The following is a 27094-nucleotide window of genomic DNA, read 5'->3' on the forward strand; positions in this document are numbered from 1 at the left end:
GATCACTTTTCCATCACACAGTCACAGTTAAGATCGGTGGGGAGGTACATAATGTGTACATCATTGAAGAGGGGTTGAGTGACGTCGGAACGCGCACCTACCTTGATCAAAGAGCCACAGACTCATCGGAAGACATCGAGTCCGATGACAATGACAGCGACTCACTGTTTACAGAACGTCATCAACCCATATCTTCCGGCACCCACCAAACAGCCTCGACGGCGACCAGAAGGATGTCGCCGACAGCAAACAGCTCCTGCTTTTACCCAAAAGTCCTCGAGCCAGGGAGAACACAGTGGGTAATGCACAACGAAGCTGGGCACAAATACCCAATATCGACAATCGTGCGCAGACAGACATGGAAATAGCAAAGAAGCAGAAATCTGTGGCACATTCTATCGCAGAGTCAGTGGCTCATATTGGTGAAGATAATATGCATGAGGCACCAGAGAAGAAAGGTCAGGGGAGCAGAGAAATGTTGTCAGTAGCTGATGGATGTTCAAGTTACGCAGGAAAGGAAAGAGCCGTTGAGCCTGCCCAAGGTCATATGGGAGTTGACCACGAAAATCCCAACAGGTCACAAATGCACTCAAAAATGCCACGTAATACCCAAACTAATGAGATTGTGCCAATTTCTGAGGTGGGCCTTATTAACCACACAACAGCCAGCCCACCACATCATGAAAACACCAACATGTATCTAATGTCCTCAAAAGTGGCACGTGACACTCAACCTGTTGAAGACGGGCCAACTACTGAGGTGGGCCTTACTAACCACACCAGTGCCAACAACTCACAACACAACAATGCCAGCCCATCTCATCAAACAACTGAGGGCAGAAGGGAGTGGAAGGTGTTTGTTAGGAAAAGGTGGTGCAAACAGAAGGAGGCCCAACAGAGTGTGAATCACCTCAAATTGGGCGAGACTAACCCACTTACCCATCAGGAATCTATAATGGGCGCGGCTACAACATCAGCAGCAGCTACAGGTTATCCATCACACATATCTTCCATGGACAGAGGAGCATCACAACAAATCATAGAAAACAATCCAATGTTGCTTTTAAAATCTAAGGGACCCAACGAAGGCCAGATTAAAGAGGCATCATCTCAATGGGAGCTCACAAAAATCATGGGGGTGTCTAGCAATTCAGACTTGGTCATAATCATCAACAAAATCATTGATATGGAGAACAGAGACAAGAAGAAGGCAGAGGAATTGGGAGACAGACACACTTTATCATGAATATTGTATCCTACAATGTCAGAGGGCTTGGGAGAGGGGTCAAATGGGCTGCAATAAGGAGGTTGGTCAGGAAACACAAAGTAGACATGTTATGCATTCAAAAAACCAAGAAGGAGCAAATCGATAAGGCTATGTGCCAGGTTATGTGGGGTGATTTGGATGTTGGATGGGAATATCAGCCAGCAATAAATACAGCTGGAGGACTACTGTGTATTTGGAATGAACAAGCTTTCAAAGCGGAACAAAGGGTAAGGGGAAGAGGCTTCATCCTACTGGAAGGAGTTTGGACCCAAGAAAATCAGAAAGCATCTATAGTAAACATATATTCCCCATGTGATAGTCAAAACAAGCGGGAACTATGGGATTCACTCAAGCAGCTGAGACAACATGATCCTGAAGGATTGTGGTGCTTCCTTGGTGATTTCGACAGCATCAGGCACCACTCTGAAAGAGAGGGTGTGTCTCATAGGGGAGTGGAAGCCAACAACATCAATGATTTCAATGAATGGATAGCTGACATAGACTTCGAAGAAATACCTAGTGTGGGAAGAAAATTCACGTGGTTCAAACCAAACACGACTGCTAAGAGCAAATTAGACAGGTTCCTTGTATCCCACAAATGGCTTCACAAATGGCATGGCTTCACAAATGGCCAGGTTGCACCAGTTTCACCTTGGACAGGAACTTTTCAGACCATTGCCCCATTCTACTTAGTGCTAAAATCATTGATTGGGGGCCAAAACCGTTTAGGATGTTTGATTGCTGGTTGAAGGATAAATCTTTTGAACAAATAGTCAGAGAGTGTTGGACAAATACACAATCAAGGGGCTGGGGGAACTTTGCACTCAAAGTAAAAATTAAAAAACTCAAGGAGGCAATGAAGGTGTAGAACAGGGAGCAATATGGAGATACACTCAAGAAGGTACAAAGAATTGAGGCAGATCTAAACAGTCTGGAAGATGTAAGTACTAACAGACAGCTAACCTCTCATGAATTGATGACCCACAAAAAACTACAGGAGGAATTATGGTTAGCGGCACATTCACATGAGTCTTTGATGAGACAAAAGGCGAGAGTAAGATGGATTAAGGAGGGGGGCTGTAATTCACACTACTTCCACTTGTTGTTGAACTCTAGACACACAAATAATGCATTTAAAGGAGTACTCATTGATGGATCATGGGTAGATGACCCCATAAGAGTGAAAGAGGAGGTTCGCAGCTTCTTCAACAATAGATTCATCAAACCTGAGCAGCGCAGACCAGTCCTTAATGGAACCAGATTCTGTGGTATTGGACAGCAGCAAAACAACATGTTGGTGGGAAGTTTTCTTGAGGAAGAAATAAGGGCGACAATATGGGATTGTGGAAGTGAAAAAAACCCAGGACCGGATGGTTTAAACTTCAAATTCATAAAACAATTTTGGAAGTTATTAAAGTCTGACATCAGCCGGTTCCTTACTGAATTCCATGCAAATGGGGTCTTCCCGAGGGGCAGCAATGCATCCTTTATTGCTCTGATCCCAAAGCTGAAAGATCCACAAAATCTTAATGAATATAGACCTATCTCACTAATAGGTTGTGTTTATAAGATTGTGGCTAAGCTCCTAGCGAATAGATTGAAGAAGGTGATGCTAGATATAATTGATGAGAGACAGTCAGCATTCATAAGTGGAAGACAACTGTTGCACAGCGTGCTGATTGCTAATGAGGCAGTGGAGGAAGCGAAGAGGTGCTATAAGCCATGCCTAGTGTTCAAAGTGGACTATGAAAGAGCATACGACTTAGTCTCGTGGGTTTTCTTATCATATATGATGAAGAGACTAGGATTCTACCCCAAGTGGATATGCTGGATAGAGTGATGTCTTAAATCAGCCTCGGTCTCTATTCTGGTTAATGGCAGCCCCACACATGAATTCATTCCACATAGAGGCCTAAGGCAAGGTGACCCACTAGTGCCTTTACTTTTCAATATTGTTGCGGAAGGTTTAACTGGTCTAATGAGAGAAGCACTGGATAAGAACCTCTTCAGCAGCTTCCTTGTGGGAAAAAACAAAACACCAGTTAACATATTACAGTATGCAGATGATACCATATTTTTTGGTCAAGTCACAATGCAGAATGTAAAGGCAATTAAGTCCATATTGAGAAGTTTCGACCTTGCATCTGTTAAAGATAAATTTTGCAAAGAGCAGCTTTGGGGTAATAGTGAAATCTGATCAATGGCGGAAGGAGGCGGCTGAATACCTTAATTGTAGAATCTTGTCCTTGCCATTCAAGTATCTGGGTATCTCCATTGGGGATAACCCAAGACGTAGTGAGTTTTGGGACCCTATAATCAGAAAATGTGAGAGAAAACTAGCCACATGAAAACACAGACACATATCCTTCGGGAGAGAGTGACTCTCATTAATGTAGTACTAACAATAATTCCTATTTATTTTTTCTCCTTTTTCAGGGTTCCTTAAAAAATAATAGTCAAATTGGAAGTCATTCAGCGAAGATTTTTATGGGGAAGGGGACCGGAGCATAGGAAGATCACATGGGTCAATTGGAAGACAATTTGTCTACCAAAAGACAAAGGTGGCCTTGGCATCAAAGATCTCAGGACCTTTAATTCAGCTTTGTTAGGGAAATGGCATTGGGATCTCTTTCACAAGCAGGAGGAACCATGGGCCAAAATAATTTACTCGAAGTATGGTGGGTGGAGGACATTGGAGGAAGGAAGAAGAGGCAGTCATGAATCCACATGGTGGAAGGACCTGGTCACAATACAGCAACAGTAGCATAACAATGTAATTAAAAGGGAAACAACATGGAAGGTGAGTGGGGGTGATAAGTTTAGATTTTGGGAGGATCGTTGGACAGATAATGATTTACCATTAATGGAGAAATACCCAAGGCTGTATCAAATCTCATGCCAACAAAAGCAAATCATCATGCAGATGGGGAGCAACACGAACACCGGATGGGAATGGAAGTTCAACTGGAGGAGGCCTCTTTTTGATTGCAAAGTAGCAATGGCGGATACTTTTCTTGGAGAGATATCACAGCAGCAAATACGCCCTCAAAGGGAAGATAACTGGATTTGGAAACCTGACCCATGTGGACATTATTCAACAAAAAGTGGGTATGACCTGATTTGGGGAGAATTAATGGGGGCAGACCAGAATTCTGACTTTGTGGAGCTATGGAAACTCAAAATTCCAGCCAAATCAGCAGTGTTTGCATGGAGGTTAATCAAGGATAGACTACCAACAAAGATAAACCTTAGAAGGAGACAAGTGATGGTAAATGATATGCTGTGCCCTTTCTGCAAAATTAAAGAGGAGGAGGCTGCTCACTTATTCTTCAATTGCAGCAACATCCTCCCTCTATGGTGGGAGTCATTGTCCTGGGTTAACCTTGCTACAGCACTGCCTCAAAACCCTAGGGATCACTACCTGCAGCATGGAAACGGGACTGCTGATGGAAAGAAGTCCCCAAGATGGAAATGCTGGTGGATTGCTCTAACATGGACAATTTGGCAGCACAGAAATAAAATAGTTTTCCAAAATGCAAGTTTTGATGCAAGCAAAATGCTGGACGATGCAATTCTCTTAATCTGGACGTGGATCAAATCCATGGAGAAGGATTTTGCACTACATTTTAACCAATGGTCCTCTAATCTAAAGGAAGGATTTAGTAACTAGGAGGGGATGGGTGATGCTGAATTTATGTAACTTAATGTGGATCTAGCTTGGTTCTATGAAAAACTGGAACCAGATGGATCCCTATCTCATGTTATGTAATTATAGTACTACTGGTACTACTACAGCTTAATAAAATATATATTTTTGCTGAGCAAAAAAAAAAAATTTAGCAGTACATCAATGAACAAGTAAGCTATATTGAGAAGTCCACTTACATGCAACAAGCAAGAGCAAAAACACATGAAACAGCAGACACCTCATAAATCAAATTAAATGCAATTTATAAACATTAGATGCATGTTGTAAAAAATGAGCACTGTTAGGCTAATACCTGCAGTGCTCTGCTCTGTAGTGGCCTAGGTGCAAATGGAAGGGAACGCAAAAGCACCAATAAAAGTTGTGAATGCTCAAAGCGATGACCAGAATCATAAAAGTTTAGCCCATCCTCTGCAGAAGAGGCATTGATCTGAAATGGAAAGAAAGGAAACCAAAAGAACAAGGAAAATGAAAACATCAGCTCAAGAGGATATTATTACCATTTAGAAACTTGATCACCTAATGACATTTTTCAAATGCAAACATATTAATATTGTTGAATATTTATGCAGATATGCTGAAAATTTTAAGAACAATATATAAGCTTATAATGGTAAAAAATGAATGGGCTTATACTGAATAAAGCATGGCAAAGACATTGCAGATATAACTTTTATATAAAAAAAATAAAAAGAAAAGATAGTTGCCATTTGCACAACATTATATGAATATAGAGTAGGGAAATGATGAAGGAAGGTAGCCATACCGAGGCAGCCAACAAAGCTGTGTAAACATTGTTAGTCATTAGCCTGTTGGGTGCTGCTTGAAAAGCCTTCTGTAAAGCATAAAGTAGAAGAGAAACCTTGTCTTCAAACATAGTACCACCTTTGTCATGGAGTCCAACACCCAAAAGGTTGCTTGTTGTATCAGGACCAGCACGGGAACCAAATCTCAGATGTCCTGAAGCTACTAAAGCACCTAAGAGACCTATGATCCCAACAACAATGCCATCACTTTTATCAACATTGTAAACATTTTTTCTAGCACTGTCTGCACTAATGGATAGACTTATGCCTCCCAAATTCTTGGCAGAAGGAATTTCAGAGGCAAATATCCTGTCACTGTTAACATCAGGAGAACTAGGATCAGGGCTACTACCACTATCAACAGATAGAAAACCTTGGTCATTGTCTTGTATGATGGCTTCACTTTTGTCCTTTGACCCATCATCCTCCTGACTTCCTTTTGTCATTTCATTACCACTATCAATCTCAGATTTTTGAGGTTCAGGATTCATTGACAATGATTCCAGAACACAACTATCTCCAGCTTTAGCTTCCCTCTGGAGCAGAACAAGAAGAGTTTCTATGCCACCACATGCTAGGAATTCTTCCGCAAATGTGTGAGCTCTAGATGTATTTGGCTGGACAACCAACCTGTAGAAAAGATGCAACACCCTAGCAACCTGAAAATGAGGAAATAATAAATTAGTACAGTTTTATCTAAAAAATAAAAAAAATAAAAATCAAACCAAAGCATAATTGTATTATATGTGACATTCAAGATTTTACAAACTTAAAAAGAATAACTTAACATGAGATTCATAATAGCCAGAACATGCATATTACTTGCATTAAATATGTCACAGTCTAACACACAATATACAGCAAAATATAACAACCTATTAGTAACCTGGAATTACTAGAGGTATTCAGCCAGCTGGGTGTTTCACAAACTGCTGGCCTTACTGTGCCATATGAAATGCAGCTCAATGCATGGCTCCCACAAGTGTGGGGTTTAAACTGAAATAGATGTACACGACCTTACTATCATGAGTGAAGAGACTGATACCATGAATAGATCCCACAACCACCATCACCACGTCGCAGTGCTCTCAATTAGAAGCCACGGAGCCATGGCAGCACCATCCCATGATGGCATTGCAGCAGTTGAACAAAATTCCATTAGACATCAATGGCATTGCAAGTTTTTCATTGAAGCCGCCTTTGCCATATGAGGCCATGGCAGAAAAGGCGGTTTAGGTCCTATTCTTTCAAAAGAAACCTAAGTGTTTTGGTTAAGTTGTTAAGGGACTCAAATAACCTTAACAACTTGTTCTACAGACGAACAACCTCTGCTCTACAAAACTGAATGAACTGTGCAACCATATCCTCGAACTCCACTGATTGTGCAACCAGCCCATCTGTGCTTCCTCTCCCCCTGTTCTGGACTTTAATTTTCTCATGTAACCTCTCCAGCCAATTGTGCCTTCTCTTTCTTTGTTCTCTTGATTTCTGGTTAATGTTCCTCTCAGTTCACCGGAGCCATTATTTCCTCAGTTCATCTATGGTCCTTCTACACATTATTCCCTTTACATTGGTGATAGATACTTTGGTTGAATTTTATTTCCTAGAATCAGTGTTGTTAAATGGCGGCCATGGCGGCGCCATGGCGGAGTTGCATTGCGGTTTTCTGAAAAAACGCCACCAAATAGCGGTGGCGTGGCGGGTTAAAGATGGTGGCGCCATGGCGGCCGCCATGGCGGATGTGGCGGCGAGGCGGAAAATGGCGGAATTTGTTTTTTTTTTGTCCGCGGTAGGAGTTGGGCTGAACCGACCCAACCCTACCCGGAAACTTAATGAAAACCATGACCCCCCTACCTTTCAGAACGCAGCTGCAACCCTCGACCTCGAAGCTCCAACACAGCGCGACCCCTGCAACCAGTGACGACCCACGACCCCTGCAACCAGCCACGACCTCGGAACCACCCACACTTGCAACCAGCGACAACCCACGGCGTGAACGGCGGCGACGAGCACGGCAGCGACCACCCACGGCAACGCGAACGGCAACGACGAGCACGGCGTGAACGACGGCAACATGAACGGAGAAGACGACCCAGCCAGAACCACGACCGCGACTTATATTGGTGGGTGGGCCAAAGTCTTTTTTTTTTTTTTTGCTGCTTGACACCCCTTTTTGCTGTCTGCAGCTTTTTTTTCCGTTTTTCTATTTGACACCCCCCTTTTACTTTTGACAGTCCCATTTTTAATTTTTTTTTCCTATTTGACACCACAATTTTTTTTTTCTGTTCAGTCCTCTTTTAAATGAGTTTATATATATGAACTCATCAAACTTTTTTAGTTTATTTGAATGCAATCCTTTGTTTTTTTCAATTTCAATGAGTTTATATATATGTTTTTTTTTTTTGTCCGTCATGACATCCGTCATTTTCCGCTACGCCATCCGCCATATTTTTATGGCGGATTTTTGACTTTCCGCCATGAACCGCCATCCGCCATTAACAACATTGCCTAGAATATGTTACTAATTTATTGTTTGTGATATAGTTCTTATTTATTACATTCAACAATTCTTTTTGTATAAAATTCCTTATTCCCTTTACCAATGCTAAAAGACAATTCTCTCTTATTAAGCAAAAGCAACAGAAGAGAGATATAGATAAGGGATAGAGAGTGAGAAACAGTGGGTGGGAGAGAGTCAGATTGAGAGAGGATCCCCGTCGGAACTACGTCGGGAATAGGAATGGACAACGACAGAGCTACAATCGAGCAAACTGGAGGGACCAGAAAGACATAGCATCCTTCTACTTCACCCGATTCCCTGAGGATGCAACCGAGAAAGACCTGTGGTACCATTTCAAAAAGCTGGGCGATGTAAGGGAGATTTTCATCTCCAAACAACGAAACAAGAATGGTAGGAGGTATGGTTCTGCTAGATTTAAAGGGGAGGAGGATGTGCACAGTCTAGAAAGGAAACTAGACAACATCGTCCTTGGCAGGATAAAGATGTGTGCCAACATCCCAAAATTTGGGAATCAGGTTTGAAAAGACAATACCAGAAGCTAAACGAGGGGAATATGATGAGCAAAATGAAAAGGAGGCACCCCGTCGAAGACACCCATACCCAAGAATGAATCAAGGTTCGTACGCGGAGGTCGTGGCGAGGAAAAATAGAAACTCAAACCAAAGGAGAACATCAAACAACGAAAATCATAGCCGTGAAGGATTGCGATCATCGGTGTATCTCGACATACCACTGACGGGGAACAAGTGGCTCAACGATGCTTGGGTGGGGAGACAAAAAAATTTGGCGATGTTCGACAAAGTTGAAGACAACTTACTTTGGGACATCGGAACTGATATTTCACTGAAGTATATGGGGGACGATATGGTTCTGCTACTCGGCCTCACTAACGACAAAGCACAACAAATGATTGAGGAAGAAAACGAAGGAGGGGCTTCTCTGTTCCACTCCCTGGAGAAGTGGAACCCGAGGTTGCACACAGGGTACAAGTTGACTTGGGTCCACTGTTGAGAATCCCATTACTGGCCTGGGATACGAAGCAAATTAAGAAGATAGTGGCTAACATTGGGGACATGGTGGACGTGGACGACGACGTCGAGGAGGTTCAAAGGATGGACAGGGCACGGGTGCTTATCAAAACACCGTGGAGGCCAGTAATACAGCACACTGTCAACATACACGTCCAAGGGGAGGTATATAGTGTACACGTAGTGGAGGAATGTGGAAACAGCTCAGACATATGTTATTGCTAGCGCAGGAGCGATTTCGGGTCATCGGAGGAACTAGAAACTGACGAAAGCGACGCCGGAACGCCGTTGAAGGAAACGATATGCAGGATGGAGAGGGAAGATGACTCGCAGTTCACGGTGGTGCCGGGAAACACCGACACGTTGACAACAACCACCCCAATCTCATCGTCGGGAACAAAGATCCACGAGCTCGCGCTTTTACCCGATGGACCAAAAGGAAATGCAAATCACGCTTTTACCCGTCGGGAACAACCACTTCAACCTCATTGTAGGTAAAGACATTATCCAGTGGGTACAGGATTCCAAGCAGACAAGGGACAGAGCTGACTACTCAACAGCTACCCACGAGGATCAGCCCGCGCACCATCGCTTGGTCCCAGTTGACCGAGAAGGCAATACACACAAAAACGGTGGAGTGCAGAGCATGGGGAACATAATCCCTACAGAGAGGACTGAGCTAATGCAAGAAAAAGGAAACTGTGAAGGGGAAAGGAATTGAGGTATCTCGGGGAGAAAAATATTTAAATTAAAGGAGACACGTGACCCTGAGGGAGAGTTTAAAACTGGATTGGGCTTTGTTACCCACACCCTCACTGCAACAACAGAACAACATATCTCTAGCCCACAAACAAACAAAGCTGACCCAACTAGTGCATGGCAGGTATACTCGCGAAAAAGGTGGTACAAAAAGCAACTCGACTTGGGCTGTGCAGCTGGTGTAATTTTAGACACAGCCACGGCTCTAATATTATCAAGCCCACAACAACACCATCAGGAGAACAAAGATAAGTGTGGTACTAACCAAGACGAAATAAATGCCCACCTAGATGACGCATCAGCACAAGATGCAGCTGAGGATGCAAACTCAGCCAACATTCAAAAGCAAGAGGCAACAGCTTTATGGAACATGGCAAAAGAATTGGGGGTCACTTGCGGGTCATTGCAAAGGAATTATGTGGAGAAAATAATGGAAATGGAGGAAAGAGATAAGAAAAAGGCAGAGAGATTGGGAAATAGGAGAAGTACCCCATGAACATTATCACATACAATGTCAGAGGGCTAGGGAGGGGAGTCAAATGGCCAACAATTAGAAGAATGGTCAACAAACAGCACATAGACATGATCTATATCCAGGAGACAAAAAAGGAGGTAATTGAGAAATTCATGTATCAAGCATTGTGGGGGGATTCTGAAGTTAGTTGGGAAGCACATCCTGCATCTAACTCAGCAGGTGGAATTCTATGTATATGGAGTGAAAAAACATTCAAGCTAGAAAGGAAGGTCATTGGAAATGGTTTCATAATGCTAGTAGGGAAGTGGCTTAAGGAGGCACAGCAAGTTCATGTTATCAACATCTATTCACCATGTGATATTCAGAATAAGAGAGTTCTATGGGACAGTGTTAAGCAACTGAAAAACCTAAATCATGGGGGATTATGGTGCATATTGGGTGATTTCAATAACATCAGAATTTCATCAGAAAGATTGGATGGGGGAAAACAACATCAGGGAGTTCAATGAATGGATTGAAGAGCTGGAGGTAGAGGAAGTGCCATGGGTGAGAAGAAAATTCACATGGTTCAGACCGAATGGAGCTGCTAGGAGCAAGTTGGACAGATTCCTGGTATCTCCAGAATGGCTTGCCAAATGGCCTGGAAGCACCCAGCATACATTGGATAGGAACTTCTCTGATCATTGTCCAATTTTGCTCAGATCCAAGTTTGTAGATTAGGGTCCCAAACCTTTCAGTATCCTTGACTGTTGGCTCTTGGACAACCCATTCAAGAAAACTGTTCAGGAATCTTGGACCTCTAACCAGCAACGAGGTTGGAGAGGGTATGTTCTTAAAGAAAAAATTAAAAGACTGAAAGAAAGGCTGAAGGTATGGAATAGAGAACGCTTCAGTGATATTTTTAAGAAATACAAGAAGATTGAGGATGAGTAACAAGTTGGAAGAGGACACAATTGATAGACACTTATCTCCTCAAGAAGTGTTGATCAGGAAGCAGCTTCAGGAAGAATTGTGGGTAGCGGCTCAATCACATGAGTCCCTACTAAGACAGAAGGCGAGATCTAGATGGATTAAAGAAGGTGATTGCAACTCATGATACTTCCATCTGATGATGAATGCGAGCCGCAAAAATAATTGTCCTGAAAGGAGTGATGATTGACGGATCTTGGACTGAAGAACCGGCAAGAGTCAAAGAGGCAGTCAGATTATTCTTCCTGCACCGATTTCAAGAATCTAATCAAGATAGACCCCGGTTGGATGGTATCTGCTTCCAGACCATAGGCCGACAACAAAATGATATGCTATTGGAGCGCTTTCAGGAGGATGAGGTGAAAAATGTTGTATAAGACTGCAAGAGTGAGAAAAGTCTAGGCCCAGATGGACTTAACTTCAAATTCATCAACAAATTTTTGCATATAATCAAACCTAATGTCCTTCGATTTTTGGATGAATTCTATGTCAATGGAATTTTTTCAAGGGGCTGCAATGCATCTTTTATAGCCCTAATTCCTAAGGTGACGGATCCACAACTTCTGAATGACTACAGACCTATCTCACTGATAGGTTGTATATACAAGATAGTGGTCAAGCTGCTGGCTAACAGATTGAAGAAAGTCATGTCACTCATCATAGATGGAAAGCAATCTGCATTCATAGAGGGAAGACATTTGTTACACAGTGCGTTGATAGCAAATGAGGTGGTTAAGGAAGCCAAGAGAAGTCAAAAGTCATGCATTGTTTTCAAAGTTGACTACAAGAAGGCATATGATGATGCAGTTTTTTTAGTGTGGTCTTGGCTCTCAAATCTGGATAAGGATTTTAAGCTCCCTTTTAATCTTTGGTCATCTCATATTAGAGAAGGTTTTTTGGGCTACGCCTCAGTGGCTCCCAGTAGGAGTTGCGGCAGATCTTTAGTTTTATTTTGTAGCCATTCAATGGTTCCTCTTCAAACTGGTGTAGTTTTTAATGGAACCATGAGCATGGAACTATCTCTGTATTTTTTCAGTACCTCTGGTACTTTTATAAATATATTATTTTTGCTGATAAAAAAAAAAAAAAAAAAAGAAGGCATATGATTCAGTTTCATGGGATTTCCTATTTTACATGCTGAGAAGGATGGGCTTCTGCTCCAAATGGATCCAATGGATAGAGGGATGCCTAAAATCTGCATCTATTTCGGTACTGGTGAATGGTAGCCCCTCGTCTGAGTTCATCCCACAAAGAGGACTTAGGCAAGGGGATCCATTAGCACCCCTTCTCTTTAACATTGTCGCTGAAGCTCTAAATGGACTGGTGAGAAAAGCTATAGGGAAAAATCTATTTAGGGGATTCCCAGTGGGCTCAAACAAAGTGGAAATCAGTATCCTCCAATATGCAGATGACACAATATTTTTTGGTGAGGCATCTATGGAGAATGTCAAGGCAATCAAATCAATTTTGAAGACCTTTGAACTTGTATCAGGCCTCAAAATTAACTTTGTAAAAAGCAGTTTTGGAGCTTTTGACATGTCGGAACAGTGGAAACTTGATGCAGCAAATTCTCTCAACTGTAGCTTGCTGTCCATTCCTTTTATCTATCTAGGCATACCTATTGGAGCAAATCCAGGAAGATGTTAGATGTGGGATCCTATTCTCAACAAGTGTGAGAGAAAATTAGCGAAATGGAAGTAAAGACACCTTTCTTTCGGGAGGAGAGTGACTCTTATACAATCGGTCTTAACATCATTCCTATTTATTTCTTTTCCTTTTTCAGGGTCCCTAAAAGGGTGGTGGACAAGTTGGTGAGCTTACAGTGAAGATTCCTATGGGGTGGTGCATCTGAGCAAAATAAGATAGCCTGGATCAAATGGGACACAGTGTGCCTTAAAAGAAAAAAGGGGATTGAGAATCAAGGATATAAACACTTTCAATCTTGCACTGCTTGGAAAATGGAAGTGAAATCTATTTCAGCATCAAGGACAATTGTGGGTCAGGGTATTGGAGTCTAAATATGGTGGATGGAGGAGCTTGAATGAAGCACCACTAGACAACATCGAATCCATATGGTGGAGGGACTTAAAGACGGTTTCTCAACATCCGCAACATGAAGATGCATTCCAAAATAGAACATTGTGGAGGGTCGGGTGTGGTGATAGAATTAAGTTTTGGGAGGACAACTGGATTGGCGAAGAGGGAACATTACTAGCAAAATACCCTAGCCTGTACCTTATCTCTTGTCAGCAAAATCAAATTATCCAGCAGATGGGAGTCCACAAGGACACAGGGTGGGAGTGGGATTTCATTTGGAGGAGACCACTGTTTGACAATGAGATAGACATGGTTGTTTCATTCCTAAAAGATGTTGAAGGCAAGCCAATTCAGCCACAGAGAAGAGATGATTCGGTGTGGACAGCAGATCCAAGCAGTCAATACTCGGCACAAAGTGCTTATAATATATTGAGGGGGGAAACAATAGAGGGGACTCAGGATGGAGCTTTTGAGGAACTGTGCAAACTAAAGGTCCCAAGCAAAATTTCAACATTTGCATGGAGATTACTCAGAGATAGACTACCGACAACAATAAACCTACAACTGCGGCAAGTTGAGATAAATGATAGGCGTTGTCCTTTCTGCAGCAGCATGGAGGAGGATGCAGGTCATTTATTTTTCCATTGCAGCAAAATCCTTCCCATTTGGTGGGAATCTTTGTCTTGGGTGAATATTGTAGGTGCTTTTCCGCAAAACCCAAGACAACATTTCCTCCAACACATATCTGGATTGGCTGTTGGAATAAGGATCAACAGGTGGAAGTGCTGGTGGCTGGCTTTGACATGGTCCATATGGCAACAAAGGAACAAGATAATCTTTTCCAATGAAACCTTCAATGGCAACAAAGTGATGGATGACGCAGTTTTCCTACTCTGGACATGGCTTAGAAGTTTGGAGAAGGATTTTGCAACTCCTTATAACCACTGGTCTAGTAATCTTAGAACAGGGTTTGTTTTTTTTTTTTTGGAAGGCAGAAAATATATATATTATTAATATATAAATCCAGTACCAGTGGTACCAGGGATAGAAGTTACAAGGCACCAAAGTGCTACCCTCCAAAATAACAATCCAAAGTAATACAACCAAAATATACAAGCCCAAACCAGTCTAGGCAACAAAATTCGTTATATTGGAAGACCAATGGTTGAAGCTAGTATTAAAGTCTCTGTCATTAGCCTTTAACCATGACCAAGCTAAAAAGATAGCATGGTCCATGACTTTATAAGGATCAAAAGGTTTTCCTTGAAAAATCAATTGATTCCTATGCTGCCATATAGAGCTAGTTAAGGCAATCCACCACCCACACCTTGTACTATGATTCACAACTTCCCCGAAGCCATCACAAAATTGAGAAAAATGGCAAACTGGAGTAATTGGAAGGGGACCTATTACCCTGATCCAGCTCATGGATTCCCACCACAGGCCTTTTGTCAGATTACAGCTGAAAAAAAGATGACCCACATCCTCCTGCACACATCCACACAAAGGACAATTAGCTTCCTGGGTAATGACATTTCTTCTTAAGAGATTATCCTTGGTGGGGAGCCTATTTTTAAGAAGTCTCCAACAGAAGACCACTGCCCGAGGGGGGATTTTCAGCTGCCAAATTGTCTAAAATATCTTCCCATCTGGACTTGAGGAGCTGGTGTTCATGCATAATCTATAAGTTGACTTAGTGGTGTACTGTCCATTAGGTTCAGCCAACCACAACATAGTGTCTTTAACCTGTCTCTGAATAGGAACAGAGCAGATCTCCTCCATAAACTGCACAGCTAAATGACTTTCATGATCAAATAAATTCCTCCTCCACCTCATATCCCACCTCCAACTATCATGATTAAAATGACCTATATTTGAAATGAGGGCCTTTTGCTGTCTACTTATCAGGAAAAGCTGATTATATTTCTGCTGAAGCGTATAATCTTCCCCTAGCCACTTATCTGTACAGAATTTAATATTTTCCCCACACCCAGCCTTCCAAGTCAAGTTGTTTTTAAAGATACTGTGGTCCGACTGATGATACAGATTTCTAATGTCCCTCCACCAATGGGAATAACCCCTTTTGTTTATTAGCTGAGGATAGCACAATAGAATAACAGTAGAAATTAGACTCATCTTTGTATCCAGATATTGGTTTCTATCAAGACTACATTAAGTCTGATAATTGGAACCAAATGTATGGTGTCTACTAAACTTGTATCCTTTGTACCTCTGGTACTCAGATTTATATATATATTTATCTTTGCTGATAAAAAAAAAAAACAATTTTTTTTGTATATTTGGTAAGTAGGTGTCTGTGTGTGTTACCATGGTTATGCCATAAGCAGCAACATCATTTGCCATACTATTATGAAGGAATATTGGCTTGCCACCATAACATTGCCATGTGACAAGGCGAAAATCTAACCATGCCACATGAGTATTGCATGGGCTCTTTTTATACAATAATAAGAATATGCAAAGATAATAAGAAAAGAACCCGCTCAAACATGGAAATTTTTTTTTTTTTGGAAGGCAAATATATATATATATATATATATATATATATATATATATATATATATATATATATATATATATATTATAAAATCAAAGTATTACCAGAGGTACTGAAAAGAGATTACAAAGCACATAAGTGCTGCCCTCCAAAAACCACCCAACCTAATTACAATATGAAGACACCCTAAACAAAGGAAGTCATTATATTGGAAGACCAGTGGTTGAGACTACAGGTGAAGTCTTTTTCTTTAGCCTTCATCCAGGACCAAACTAAAAAGATTGCATGGTCCATGACTTTATAGGGATCAAAAGGTTTTCCTTGGAAGATCAGCTGGTTCCTATGTTGCCATATAGAGCTAGTTAGGACAATCCACCACCCACACCTTGTTTTATGATTCTTAGGTTCCCCAAATCCTTCACAAAATTGAATGAAATGGCACTTCGGTGTGATTGGAAGGGGGCCTACAACCCGGATCCAACTCATAGCTTCCCACCACAAACCTCTTGTCAAGGTACAATTGAAAAATAAGTGACCCACATCCTCCTGAACACTTCCACACAAAGGGCAGATGTCTTCCTGCATACTGATATTTCTCCTCAAAAGATTGGCCTTGGTGGGAAGTCTATTTTTAAGAAGCCTCCAACAGAACACCACTGCCCGAGGGGGGATTTTCAACTTCCAAATTGTCTTATAAATGTTCCCATCTGCACTTGTTGTACTGGGGTTAATACACAAGCTATATGCTGTTTTAGTGGTATATTGGCCATGGGGTTCAGCCAACCACAGCATAGAGTCTTTGATATATCGCTGTATAGGGACAGAGCAGATTTCTTCCATAAACTGCACAGCTAAATCACTTTCGTGATCAAATAAGTTTCTTCTCCATCTAAGGTTCCACTCCCAGCTATCATGATTAAATTCACCCATGTCTGAGATGAGAGAATTTTGCTGCCTACTAATCAAAAAAAGCTGATTATATTTCTGCTCAAGGGTATAGTCTTCCCCTAGCCACTTGTCTGTCCAGAATTTGATTCTTTCCCCACATCCAACCTTCCAACTCAAGTGGTGCTTGAAGATATTGTGATCTGACCGGTGAAATAGCTTCCTAAGATCCCTCCACCAGTGAGAAAAACCCCTCTTGACTGTATCATGCTGGAACTCAGGCCATCCACCATATTTAGAGGTTAGAACTCTTACCCAAAGCTACTGCTGACCAGCTGCAAAAGCCCATATCCATCTACCCATCAAGGCTACATTGAATTTCGAAATATCTTTTATACCCAATCCCCCCTCATTCTTGGGCAGACAAATATCAGCCCATTTCACCCAAGGAATTTTATTATGAGTATTGTCTCCTCCCCATAGAAATTTCCTTTGTAAGGAAATTAATTTTTGAACAATGCTTTGGGGAATCCTGAAAAAGGACAGAAGATAGATTGGAAGGGCATTGAGAACAGAATTAATAAGTGTGACCTTCCCCCCCATGGATATGTCTTTCTGGGCCCATTTTGATAATTTTGCTTTGAATTTAGTGATGAGAGGCTCCCAAACCAGCAGACTGGAAGGATTGGCACCAATAGGAATGCCTAAATAGTGAAAAGGGTAGTTCATTTGCCTGCAATTCAGGGTATTAGCTGCTTCCAAACCCCAGTTAGCTCCACCTCCTATTATCCCGAATTGACTTTTAGCAAAGTTAATCTTCAATCCAGAAGTCAATTCAAAGCCTCTAAGTAGGGCCTTTACAGTATGAACATTCTGCCAATCAACCTCACCCACAAAAACAGTATCATCAGCATACTGCAGTATATTTTTTTTTTTTTTTTTGGAAGGCAAATAATATATATGTATTAATATAGTCAAAAACAGTACAAGTGGTACTGGAAATTGATGATACAAAGCACCTCTGGTGCTGCCCTGTTAAAACCCAAGCTAACCCATCTAAAAGGCTAACCCACTCGAATTAACCAAAGGAAACTGGAATATTAGAATACCCAAGCGCATACTGCAGTATATTAATAGGTTCCTTCTTCTTTCCAACTAGAAAGCTTCTATAGAGATTTTTTTTAACTGCTTCCCTCATCATACCAATGAGTCCTTCCCCAATTATGTTGAAGAGCAAGGGATCTAAAGGATCTCCTTGCCTCAAACCTCTAGAGGGGTTGAACTCCTTAGATGGGCTACCATTAATCAAAACTGATATGGTTGCTGAATGAAGACAAGCTGATATCCATCCTCTCCACTTTTGGCAGAAACCCAATCTAAGCAACATATAATCCAAGAAGGACCAAGACACGGAGTCATAGGCCTTTTCAAAGTTCACCTTGAAAATCATTACTGGCTTGTTGCTTCTCATTGCTTCCTCCACCACCTCATTAAGGATCAAGACACCATGAAGGATATGTCTTCCTTTGATGAAAGCTGACTGTTTTTCATCAATGAGGTCATCCATAACAGACCTTAATCTATTAGATAGAAGCTTAGCTATCAGTTTATACATGCAGCCTATCAAGGATATAGGCCTGTAATCATTTAGGGACTGTGGTTGAGACATTTTGGGAATTAAAGCCACAAAGGAAGCATTGGTGCCTCTAGGAAAGGTACCATGAGCATAGAACTCGTCCACAAATCTTCTAAACTCTGGATTCAGCACATCCCAGAATTCCTTAATAAAATTGAAGTTAAGGCCATCAGGCCCAGGACATTTATCCCCTCCACAACTCCCAAACATGGAAATGGAATACACTTCCAAAGCCCCCAACCTAGAGGAACTCCATAAAAGAACAAAACCCCTAGCTGAATGTCAGATGAAATTAGCACCTATCACACAATAAAGAAATACTTACTGTGTTCTAAGTGACAAACTTTTAATAATTCAAAAACTCAGTTGACAACATCAAACAAGTAATCATGCAACCAGAAGCCATATAAGAACCACAGAAAGTATACTGGGAAATTCTTTTATAAGCAAATGCATTTAATAGCATTGACTGAGCTCTTATGTCTGTGTGTAGTAGCGTCCTGCCTGACAATGCCTTCTTATTACTGACACAAAAGAAAAGCAAAAGACACTTTAATGTTACTGCTTTACCTGATTAGGTTGTGGACAGTCAACCATGAATCCAAGTAAACATCGGACATCATTTGAGGCCAATGAAGGAGGTGCTGCCACTATGAGAAGTTCAACTACCACCAAGAGCTCATCAACCAAAGCATTGATTTCACCTACTGGACGTGTAGCCCCAGTTAGAGAAACAGTATTCAACGAACCAATTTCAGGAACAGTCCAATAACATCTTCTGCAGCCATCAAGAAGCATCTGAATGGCATTAGCATCTCGCATTACCATTGACTCGGTGAAAACCATATCTGCAAGTGATGATAAAAGCTTCTTTTGTATGCCATAACTACACAAACTCCAAATTTGTAAATCTAACAGCAGTGTAGTGAAGAGTTGCACTTTAAGTGCATGGTTGATCTTCTGAGATTGACAAAGGGATACAACAGCAGCAACAAGTTCCTCATCTCTTACACCATCATGCTTTCTAACATCAAGCAAAGATAGAGTTTGGAGAAGATAATTCAAAATCTTTGATAGAACCTCTGGCCCTCTGCCACGAGCCAGCTCTTCATTGTTCCCTGGATGTTGAATAGCTGTGGATATAATTCTAAATATTGGGGCAGCAAGAGAAACAGTGGCCGAAGACAAAGGTAAATTCTCTTGCTGAGGTTCCAGTGTACCCTCATGTACATTGCTTATTGTCAAGGGAAGTAAAGACAAGGGACCACCATAGGCCAATGCCCACAAAGCATCCACAGGTCGCATTCGTGCAGCAACATGGACTTGCCCAAGAACCTCAGCTGGACGTCGATGCATTCCTGAATCATGATAAAGGAACCATAAGAAGACAAGAAAATGATACAGAAAATTATTTACAACTTAATGCATAAAAAGAATTTTATATTGCAGTGACGGTAAATATACATTTAAAAACTTACAGATATATACTTTAAATACAGAAATGCTATTACAAATAATACTTCCCAAGACCAATGCATCTGAGATCCAACAAACAGTTGGTTATGCATCTGAGATCCAACAAACAGTTGGTTGTTCCGTAATTAAACACTAGTAATAAAAGAAAAGCTCCAACAATCGTTGATCACAGGAATAGGTCTATGACAGAGGACTGTTAAGAAATAAGAAGATATTTTAAGTACAGAAAAAAAAAGGCATGGTGCTGAAATTTAACAATGTTGGAAAGCCACCTTAATTGTGATCACTCCTAGCCCACCTCAGTTGCAGTGTCTTTGGGGGCTGCCTTAATTGTAGCCTCAAGGGTCGGGTTTAATCCCACATTGACTGGAGATATGGCTTAAATAAAGCTTATAAAGTTTAGGTAACCCTCACTTTAAAAGCCAATTTTGTGGGGTTGACTTAGGTCCTAAGTCCTAATTCTAAGATGGTGTCAGAGTATAACCAAGATCCATTGTTGGGCTAACCTAGATCCATTGGGCTACCTGAATTGCCACACTTCAGGCCAGTAGCCTAGAGCATGAAGGGGTGTGTTGAAAAGCCACCTTAATTGTGGCACCCTAGCTCGTCTTAGTTGCAGCCTCTTTGGGGGCTGCCTTAATTGCAGCCTCAAGGATGATGTTTTTTTAGTCCACATCGACTAGAGATATGGCTTAAATAGAGCTTATAAAGCTTGGGCAATCCCCACTTTACAAGCCAGTTTTGTGGGGTTGAGTTATGCCCTATGTTCAAATTCTAAGAAGTAAGAACCAGCTTATCTAATCTATTTGTGTAGTTGTAAGACTAAAAGCAATGAAAGAATGAGACAAACAGAACACAATTAAATAGACAACTACACATGATATCTTCACAAGACAGAGCTTAATGACAGACAGACCAGTAATAATATGGTCCTCCAATTTGAAGGAAGGATTCTGTAATTAGGGGGGCAGGTGTGGGTGACTCTTGTAACACATTTTTGTGTCTACAGCTCTTTCCCAATATTCTGGAAAAGCAGGATTCACATCTATTCCTATGTACTTTCAGTACCACTGGTACTAGCCTATAAATATATTATATATTTTTTGCTGAGCAAAAAAAAAAAATTAATATTCATAGTAAATCTTTTTGTAAACAACAATGCAACTTTATATGCATGGATAGATGAGTTTAATACAAGTCCCCAACTGTTCTGCTCACAACTACCAAAATACAAACAATTGTTGAGTTACTAGTTATATAGATTAAAAAAAAAAAAACAAAATCAGATAAGGAAAATCAAAGACTTGGAATTACAGTAGAAATCATCCTAGTAATAAGCAAATAGAAAATTTTTAACTGCTAGAGATTACAGAAAGAACCACTAACGTGATGCTTACAATTACAAACACTAACCAATATATAGTAAAAAACATTTTTTATTTCCATCATATAAATCCACAAACTAACCTTCCAAAGATTAGTTATCAGGTATCAGGGGCCTTTCTGCATGAAAAATCAATATGCATTTATGCAGTGTATAACAATTCATTATTCACATATTATCATAAAAGAATAGATAGAAATTATCCAACCTGAAGCACCAGAAGGTGAAGCATCTGGACAGAAACGTCCACTAAGCAAACTAGGATGATAGAGCAGGTGAAGGCAACCTCCAATTTCTGCATCCAAAAGCACACTTTCCTCTGCCTTACTCTGCGCATAGGCGTTTGTTGCTAGCCACGGTAGCCCAGCAGCATTACCAAAAGAAGGCACTATATCCCCTCCTCTAGAAGCCAGGCATGCCATTCTTTCTGGGCCAATTGGTTCCTTGAAGATGTAAACAGGACCCATCTCAGCAAACAGAGGGCATTGACGACGACGGCGTTGCAAACCAGCCATAGTAGGAGGAGGGTTAGTTCCTATGCAGCAAAATGCGAGAGGTTTTGAAATTCGAGGGAACTCAAAAGGACGACTTTCATATAAAGATCCATCTACATATAACCTGACTTCCCTTTCTGCTTTCCCAAGAATTCCATGCTTGCCTACATGTTCAAGACCAATGAAGTACCAACATTGCGGTTTGAAAGCATATGTAAAATGCAATGAAGATTTCTTTCCCTTTCCACTAGCAGTTTCAACAACCAAAAATTGAGCATGGAAATAAGCCTCTATACCCTGATTATCACCAGATAAAAAACTGAAAAGTCGCGGCATGTGTGCTGTACCTTCACCAGCAAGTGCACTAGCTGCAGCAGCAGCTGACATAGCTGACGATTTACCCGACCTAGCTGCTGCAGCTGCAGCAATTGCAGCAGCAACTGTAGCTGTATTTAATGTGTCAGCAAATGATTCAATGTAGATCCATGTTGCAAAAGCATATCCATTGATAAATGGCCAACGGCTCTCACCTGGCCCAAGCAAACCAGAACTTTCACCATCAAACTCAAAGGTGCAAGCTGGTCCCATTGACTCCTTTCCACTTATGGCTTTCTCCAATGCTAGTGTTAACTGTGGAGCCCAAATTGTGGTAAGTGTTTTTGTAATGACTTGAAACCATCTATAAAGATCACTCACGCTGAGAGAATGGCCTGCTAAATATTGTATGCAGTGGCACAAAGGAGTTCCATCCCACCTAATTTGCCCATTTAAGCCAACATCCACTGTGAAAATTTTTTCTGCTGTTCTCAACAATACTCCTAACAGGCCAGCTGTTGAGCACATTGCTCGATTTCTAGTGCAAGCCCTTAATATCACAAGTAGTCCCCTAACCATCCGTGTCCTAGGTGACATCACATCATCAGTATCACCTGCATAAGAAAGCCAAGGAATAAGTTCACCTGCCACGATGGCAGCCCGGGAATTCAGCATCACACTAGGAGGATTATTATCTTCATCCTCTTCAAAACTTTCAACACCACCCATTGTTGCAAGAAGTGAATCTACAATTAAGAAGGGCACACTATCCATTTCTTCACCACTCTCAAAAATTTCTACACCACTTGCAATATTCTTTAGCTTGTCCATACCTTCAGGTTTCCCCATAATAGCAGAATCAACTAAATGCAGCAATTCTGGAGACACATTTGGCTTTTCATGTTTATTCCTTGGCTTAGGTGGAGAATTAACAGTGGAATATCCACTGGAACCAAAACTAATTGATGAGGAAAAATGCTTGGGTGTATGACCAAAATGTCCTTCTGAACCAGGGCTGTAAGAAAGATTATCATGATGTGTGTCAGAAACTGGGGAAGAATCATTCTGTATTGAGTTTGACCCAAATGAATATCGAAAATCCTCTGCATTTCCACCAAACAATTGCTGTTTATTATCAGAACCAGATGACCGGTTTGAATCCTCATACTCATCATTCTTGTCTTGATCTGTCAAAGATACTGGCTCAAACTGGTCCTCATCCATTACTGTAGTTACAGAATCAATACCTTGTTCTTGCAAGTTTTCCTTTTCATCTATAAGTTCAACCCCAAAACTGCTGCTAGAATTTACATTTTCCTGATGAGGACTCTCAACAAATTGTTTTACACCACTCTGTATTATTTCATCAGTATCTAATTCATTACCAGATATCTTTATCTCTTTTGGTTCTTCCTTGTCTTCCATCAAGTTATTTTCGAAGAAGCTAACAAATATTCATTGAAATTATGGAAGTCCAATCCACCTGTATGTAATAATTAGTAAAATTACAATAACCACAAAAACAATATAAAGAAGAGTAAGTTCTATGCAAGCCTTTTGAAAGAACATGCATTATGTCAGTCATCAAACATGAACACCGCAGTCCCTATGGAAAGAAACCAATCAGAACGAAAATAGAAAGGGTTTCCATGGGTTTGTGTCTATACTAAGATCTGCATTCCCTGCATTCACTTATGAATGATTCACACATTCAGCAATTCAGAACCATTAAATTAAGATCAGACGGCTCATATTTTCTCAGTCAATTAACTCAAAACACACATTCAAAATCTCAACCGCCCGATCTTCATCCAACAGTTATAAATGCACAAAATGCATGAATGCGGCCAAAAATGACTGCACTGAATCCGGATCAGGTGAGTGTCTATATTCTATATTCTATATACATATGCATAAAAATGAACCTAAACAAAGTAATAAAGGTGATTTGATGAGTTACACACTATTTATTGGGCCGCTTAACTAACAACAGCTAAATGTTTGACAATGACAACTCATCAACGATTCTGGTACCAACCGTCCAGCCTAGCAACTAACAGTAACAAAAACAAGCTTTAGTTTGACCAAACACACAACAAATCATTATAATGACGAAAACAAATCTTCACATATAACAGTCTACAGTACACTAGTAGAAAATTCATAAGCTTCCTCTGGCAGCTAAACAAGTAGTTCATTCGCTTAGATTTGAGTTGAGAACAAATTTGCAATAACTGAATGAAGTAAAGTGCACAGGTTGAAGCTCAAAAGCACTGACACTGAGACTCGCTCCAACATTTTGCTAACTTAAACATTTGCGTTTAATTCAAACCAACGAGAACGCAACAGTAAGAAAAAAAACAACTAGACAAAGTCGTCGTTTAGCGAAAAACGCTATCGGATCTTGCTCGGACGACGAATTCAAGCAATCGAATCGACTCGGATCGCCTCGCATTGCGAGAACGGATCAAGAAACAGAAGATCTCTCCGCAACGCCGCGCGCATTCATGCACGATTCGATCGAAGCTTGCAAAGTCAAAGGAAAAAAAACGCACGGATCGTAACGAAACCGACATTGCTGCTTCGGATATGCGTAAGGCAAAGAAGAATGAAATAGTGGTTACAGTTAGCGTACCTTCTAGAAGACTCCGGCACGGAGTGGCGTTCGCTTCCGATCGTCTGTTCCGATCAAGGATTTGACGGAAATTAGGGAGGAGGTGGGGAGAGAGAGAGTGAATCGGTGAAGGTGAATTGGGCGCGAGAGAGAAAAAGAGGAGAAGAGAGTAGAAGGAGGTTGGTGCTTGCAGGCAGCTATGTAATGTAATTGAATTGATTATTGCTGTCTGCAATAGTTTTACCCCATTTTTTCATTTCTTAACGATTACTTAACTATGGCGTTGTCTGCTCCGGTCCGGCCAAACCGCCAGCGGATCATTCAACCGGTTCAAATCAATTTTGTTTTATTGTTTGCTTGCTTTGAATTTTATTTTAAAAATATGTTTTATGAAATAATTTAAAATTAATTATCCATGTAGCTCTTGAACCTATGACTTTGGCTATGTTAACACAACATTTTAACCAATTGAACTAATAGGTCAATTATATTAAAAAATAATTAATCTCTATATATGTGACACCCTCTACCCCTCACATATATATTAATAAAGGAATAAAAATTCAAATATTAATTAAAAGTATTTTTAAAACATTTTTAAATACAAGCTTTTCAAATGGGTAAAAGGCTCACGTTCACTTTCTTTTACATCATATTCAAACTTGTCCAAATAAATAATAAAGTCATCTCGACTCAAAGAAAGTCATATAAGTCTCATACAATTAATATAGAACCTATATCCTAATGTCACATCCTATCAGAGCGTGGTGTTCCCGTGTCCTCTAGCATGAGGTTCTTCATAGTCATCCACCTATTCATCTGCTCTCCCGAACACAAGTTCAAGATCATCACAGGATCCAAACACAACAACACAGGGAGTGAGTTATCACATTCCTAACTAATAGAGAAACAAGACAATTAAATATACATATTATATAAATGAGATACCACTTGCTTAAACATAGCTCACGTAACTTCACCACTTCGTCATTCAAAATTCACTTTTCAATTATCAATCACATTACACAAGAATCCCACACTTCGATCAAGATATAATAACACATCAATTAGCAAGCATATGCAATAGTTATGCTAAGACTCAATTCTATATGCAATGTGGTACCATGTCAGTGAAAAACCACCCTGGGGCGCTTAGGAGTACATAACAAGACACACCACACAATGGGTTTGTCAGGTCACTCTCACTAAGTAAGATCATAGGGAGACCAGTCAGGGTCACGATGTTTTGCGAGAATGCTCCAACCATATGAGATCAGCATAGGCTTAAAGGAGCACTCAAACCCGGTGACCCCCAAGGCCTACACTCCGAAGAGTCCGTCAGGGCCTCTCCCTCCTGATTCAGGTCCAACCCCTAAAATAATTTTTTTTACATGCAGACACTGCTCATGAATTATACAATACTCACGACCTTACACTCGTGTTTTAAACACGTTCAACACAATTGCGCTACGATTTAACACTGGTTCCTAAATAGGAAACCTACATTTTCTCTTTAACACTGCGCATCAACGCTTTTCTCAAGATAACGCTGGTCGGGTATTGTACAATTCATGGCTTACAACACAAGTAATTTCACATCAAGTGTTAACTACACACTTATCCACAACTATAACTCATTCACAATTTCACATCTCATAGTGTCACAATCCACCATCACATGTTTACACGTATCTCACAAATTAACACATGTTCAACTTTACACTTATACTCAATCTCAATAACAATATTATAATCTCAAAGCAACATGTTATTCTACAATTCATCACATACTCACAATTTGAATTATCATTTCATATCCTCAATATAACAATTTATATAAAAGACTATCACAACATGAGGACTAAAACCCCTCAAATAATATTACACAATTATATCTAAATCATAGGTCCAAATATACAAATATCAAGAGCACAATTTATCAAGCAATTTTCATCAGGACATCAATATTTTATTCATAAAGGAAAAATTGCAATTTAACAAACATCCCAAAATAAAATCCCAATTTAATCCTCTAAGGATCCCTACACATGTTCTCACTAATCCCCAACTGTGAATAACTCATCCCTTACCTCTAAGCGGGCTCACGTGTCTTCAGCCAGCGATAGCAACATCTCTAGCGGTTCCCGGAAATTCTTTCAATTATTCATCCGACTGCTCCGATAGAATTCCCAAACGTCAGAGAG

At 40.6% G+C, this 27094-nt stretch overlaps 1 protein-coding gene across 2 annotated transcripts in view; it reads right to left on the bottom strand.

The window, feature by feature from the left end:
• LOC100782030 (BEACH domain-containing protein C2) overlaps positions 1-25147 on the bottom strand; it is a 64012-nt gene extending 38865 nt beyond the window's left edge. The window contains exons 1-5 of one of the 2 annotated variants that reach the window (XM_006602697.4): positions 24912-25145; positions 21676-23759; positions 19178-19965; positions 5740-6438; positions 5269-5403 (exon numbers count right to left, since the gene is read on the bottom strand). In XM_006602697.4, the coding sequence (XP_006602760.2) occupies positions 5269-5403; positions 5740-6438; positions 19178-19965; positions 21676-23701 (3648 nt within the window). In that variant the 5' untranslated portion in view covers positions 23702-23759; positions 24912-25145. Of the gene's footprint in view, positions 1-5268; positions 5404-5739; positions 6439-19177; positions 19966-21675; positions 23760-24911 lie in introns of both variants that reach the window. The other variant, XM_014770738.3, reaches the window with a different exon arrangement.
• Between the last annotated feature and the right edge of the window lie 1947 nt (positions 25148-27094).

The sequence above is a fragment of the Glycine max genome, chromosome 18 (genome assembly GCF_000004515.6).
Source record: "Glycine max cultivar Williams 82 chromosome 18, Glycine_max_v4.0, whole genome shotgun sequence".
NCBI classification, from domain to species: Eukaryota; Viridiplantae; Streptophyta; class Magnoliopsida; order Fabales; family Fabaceae; genus Glycine; species Glycine max.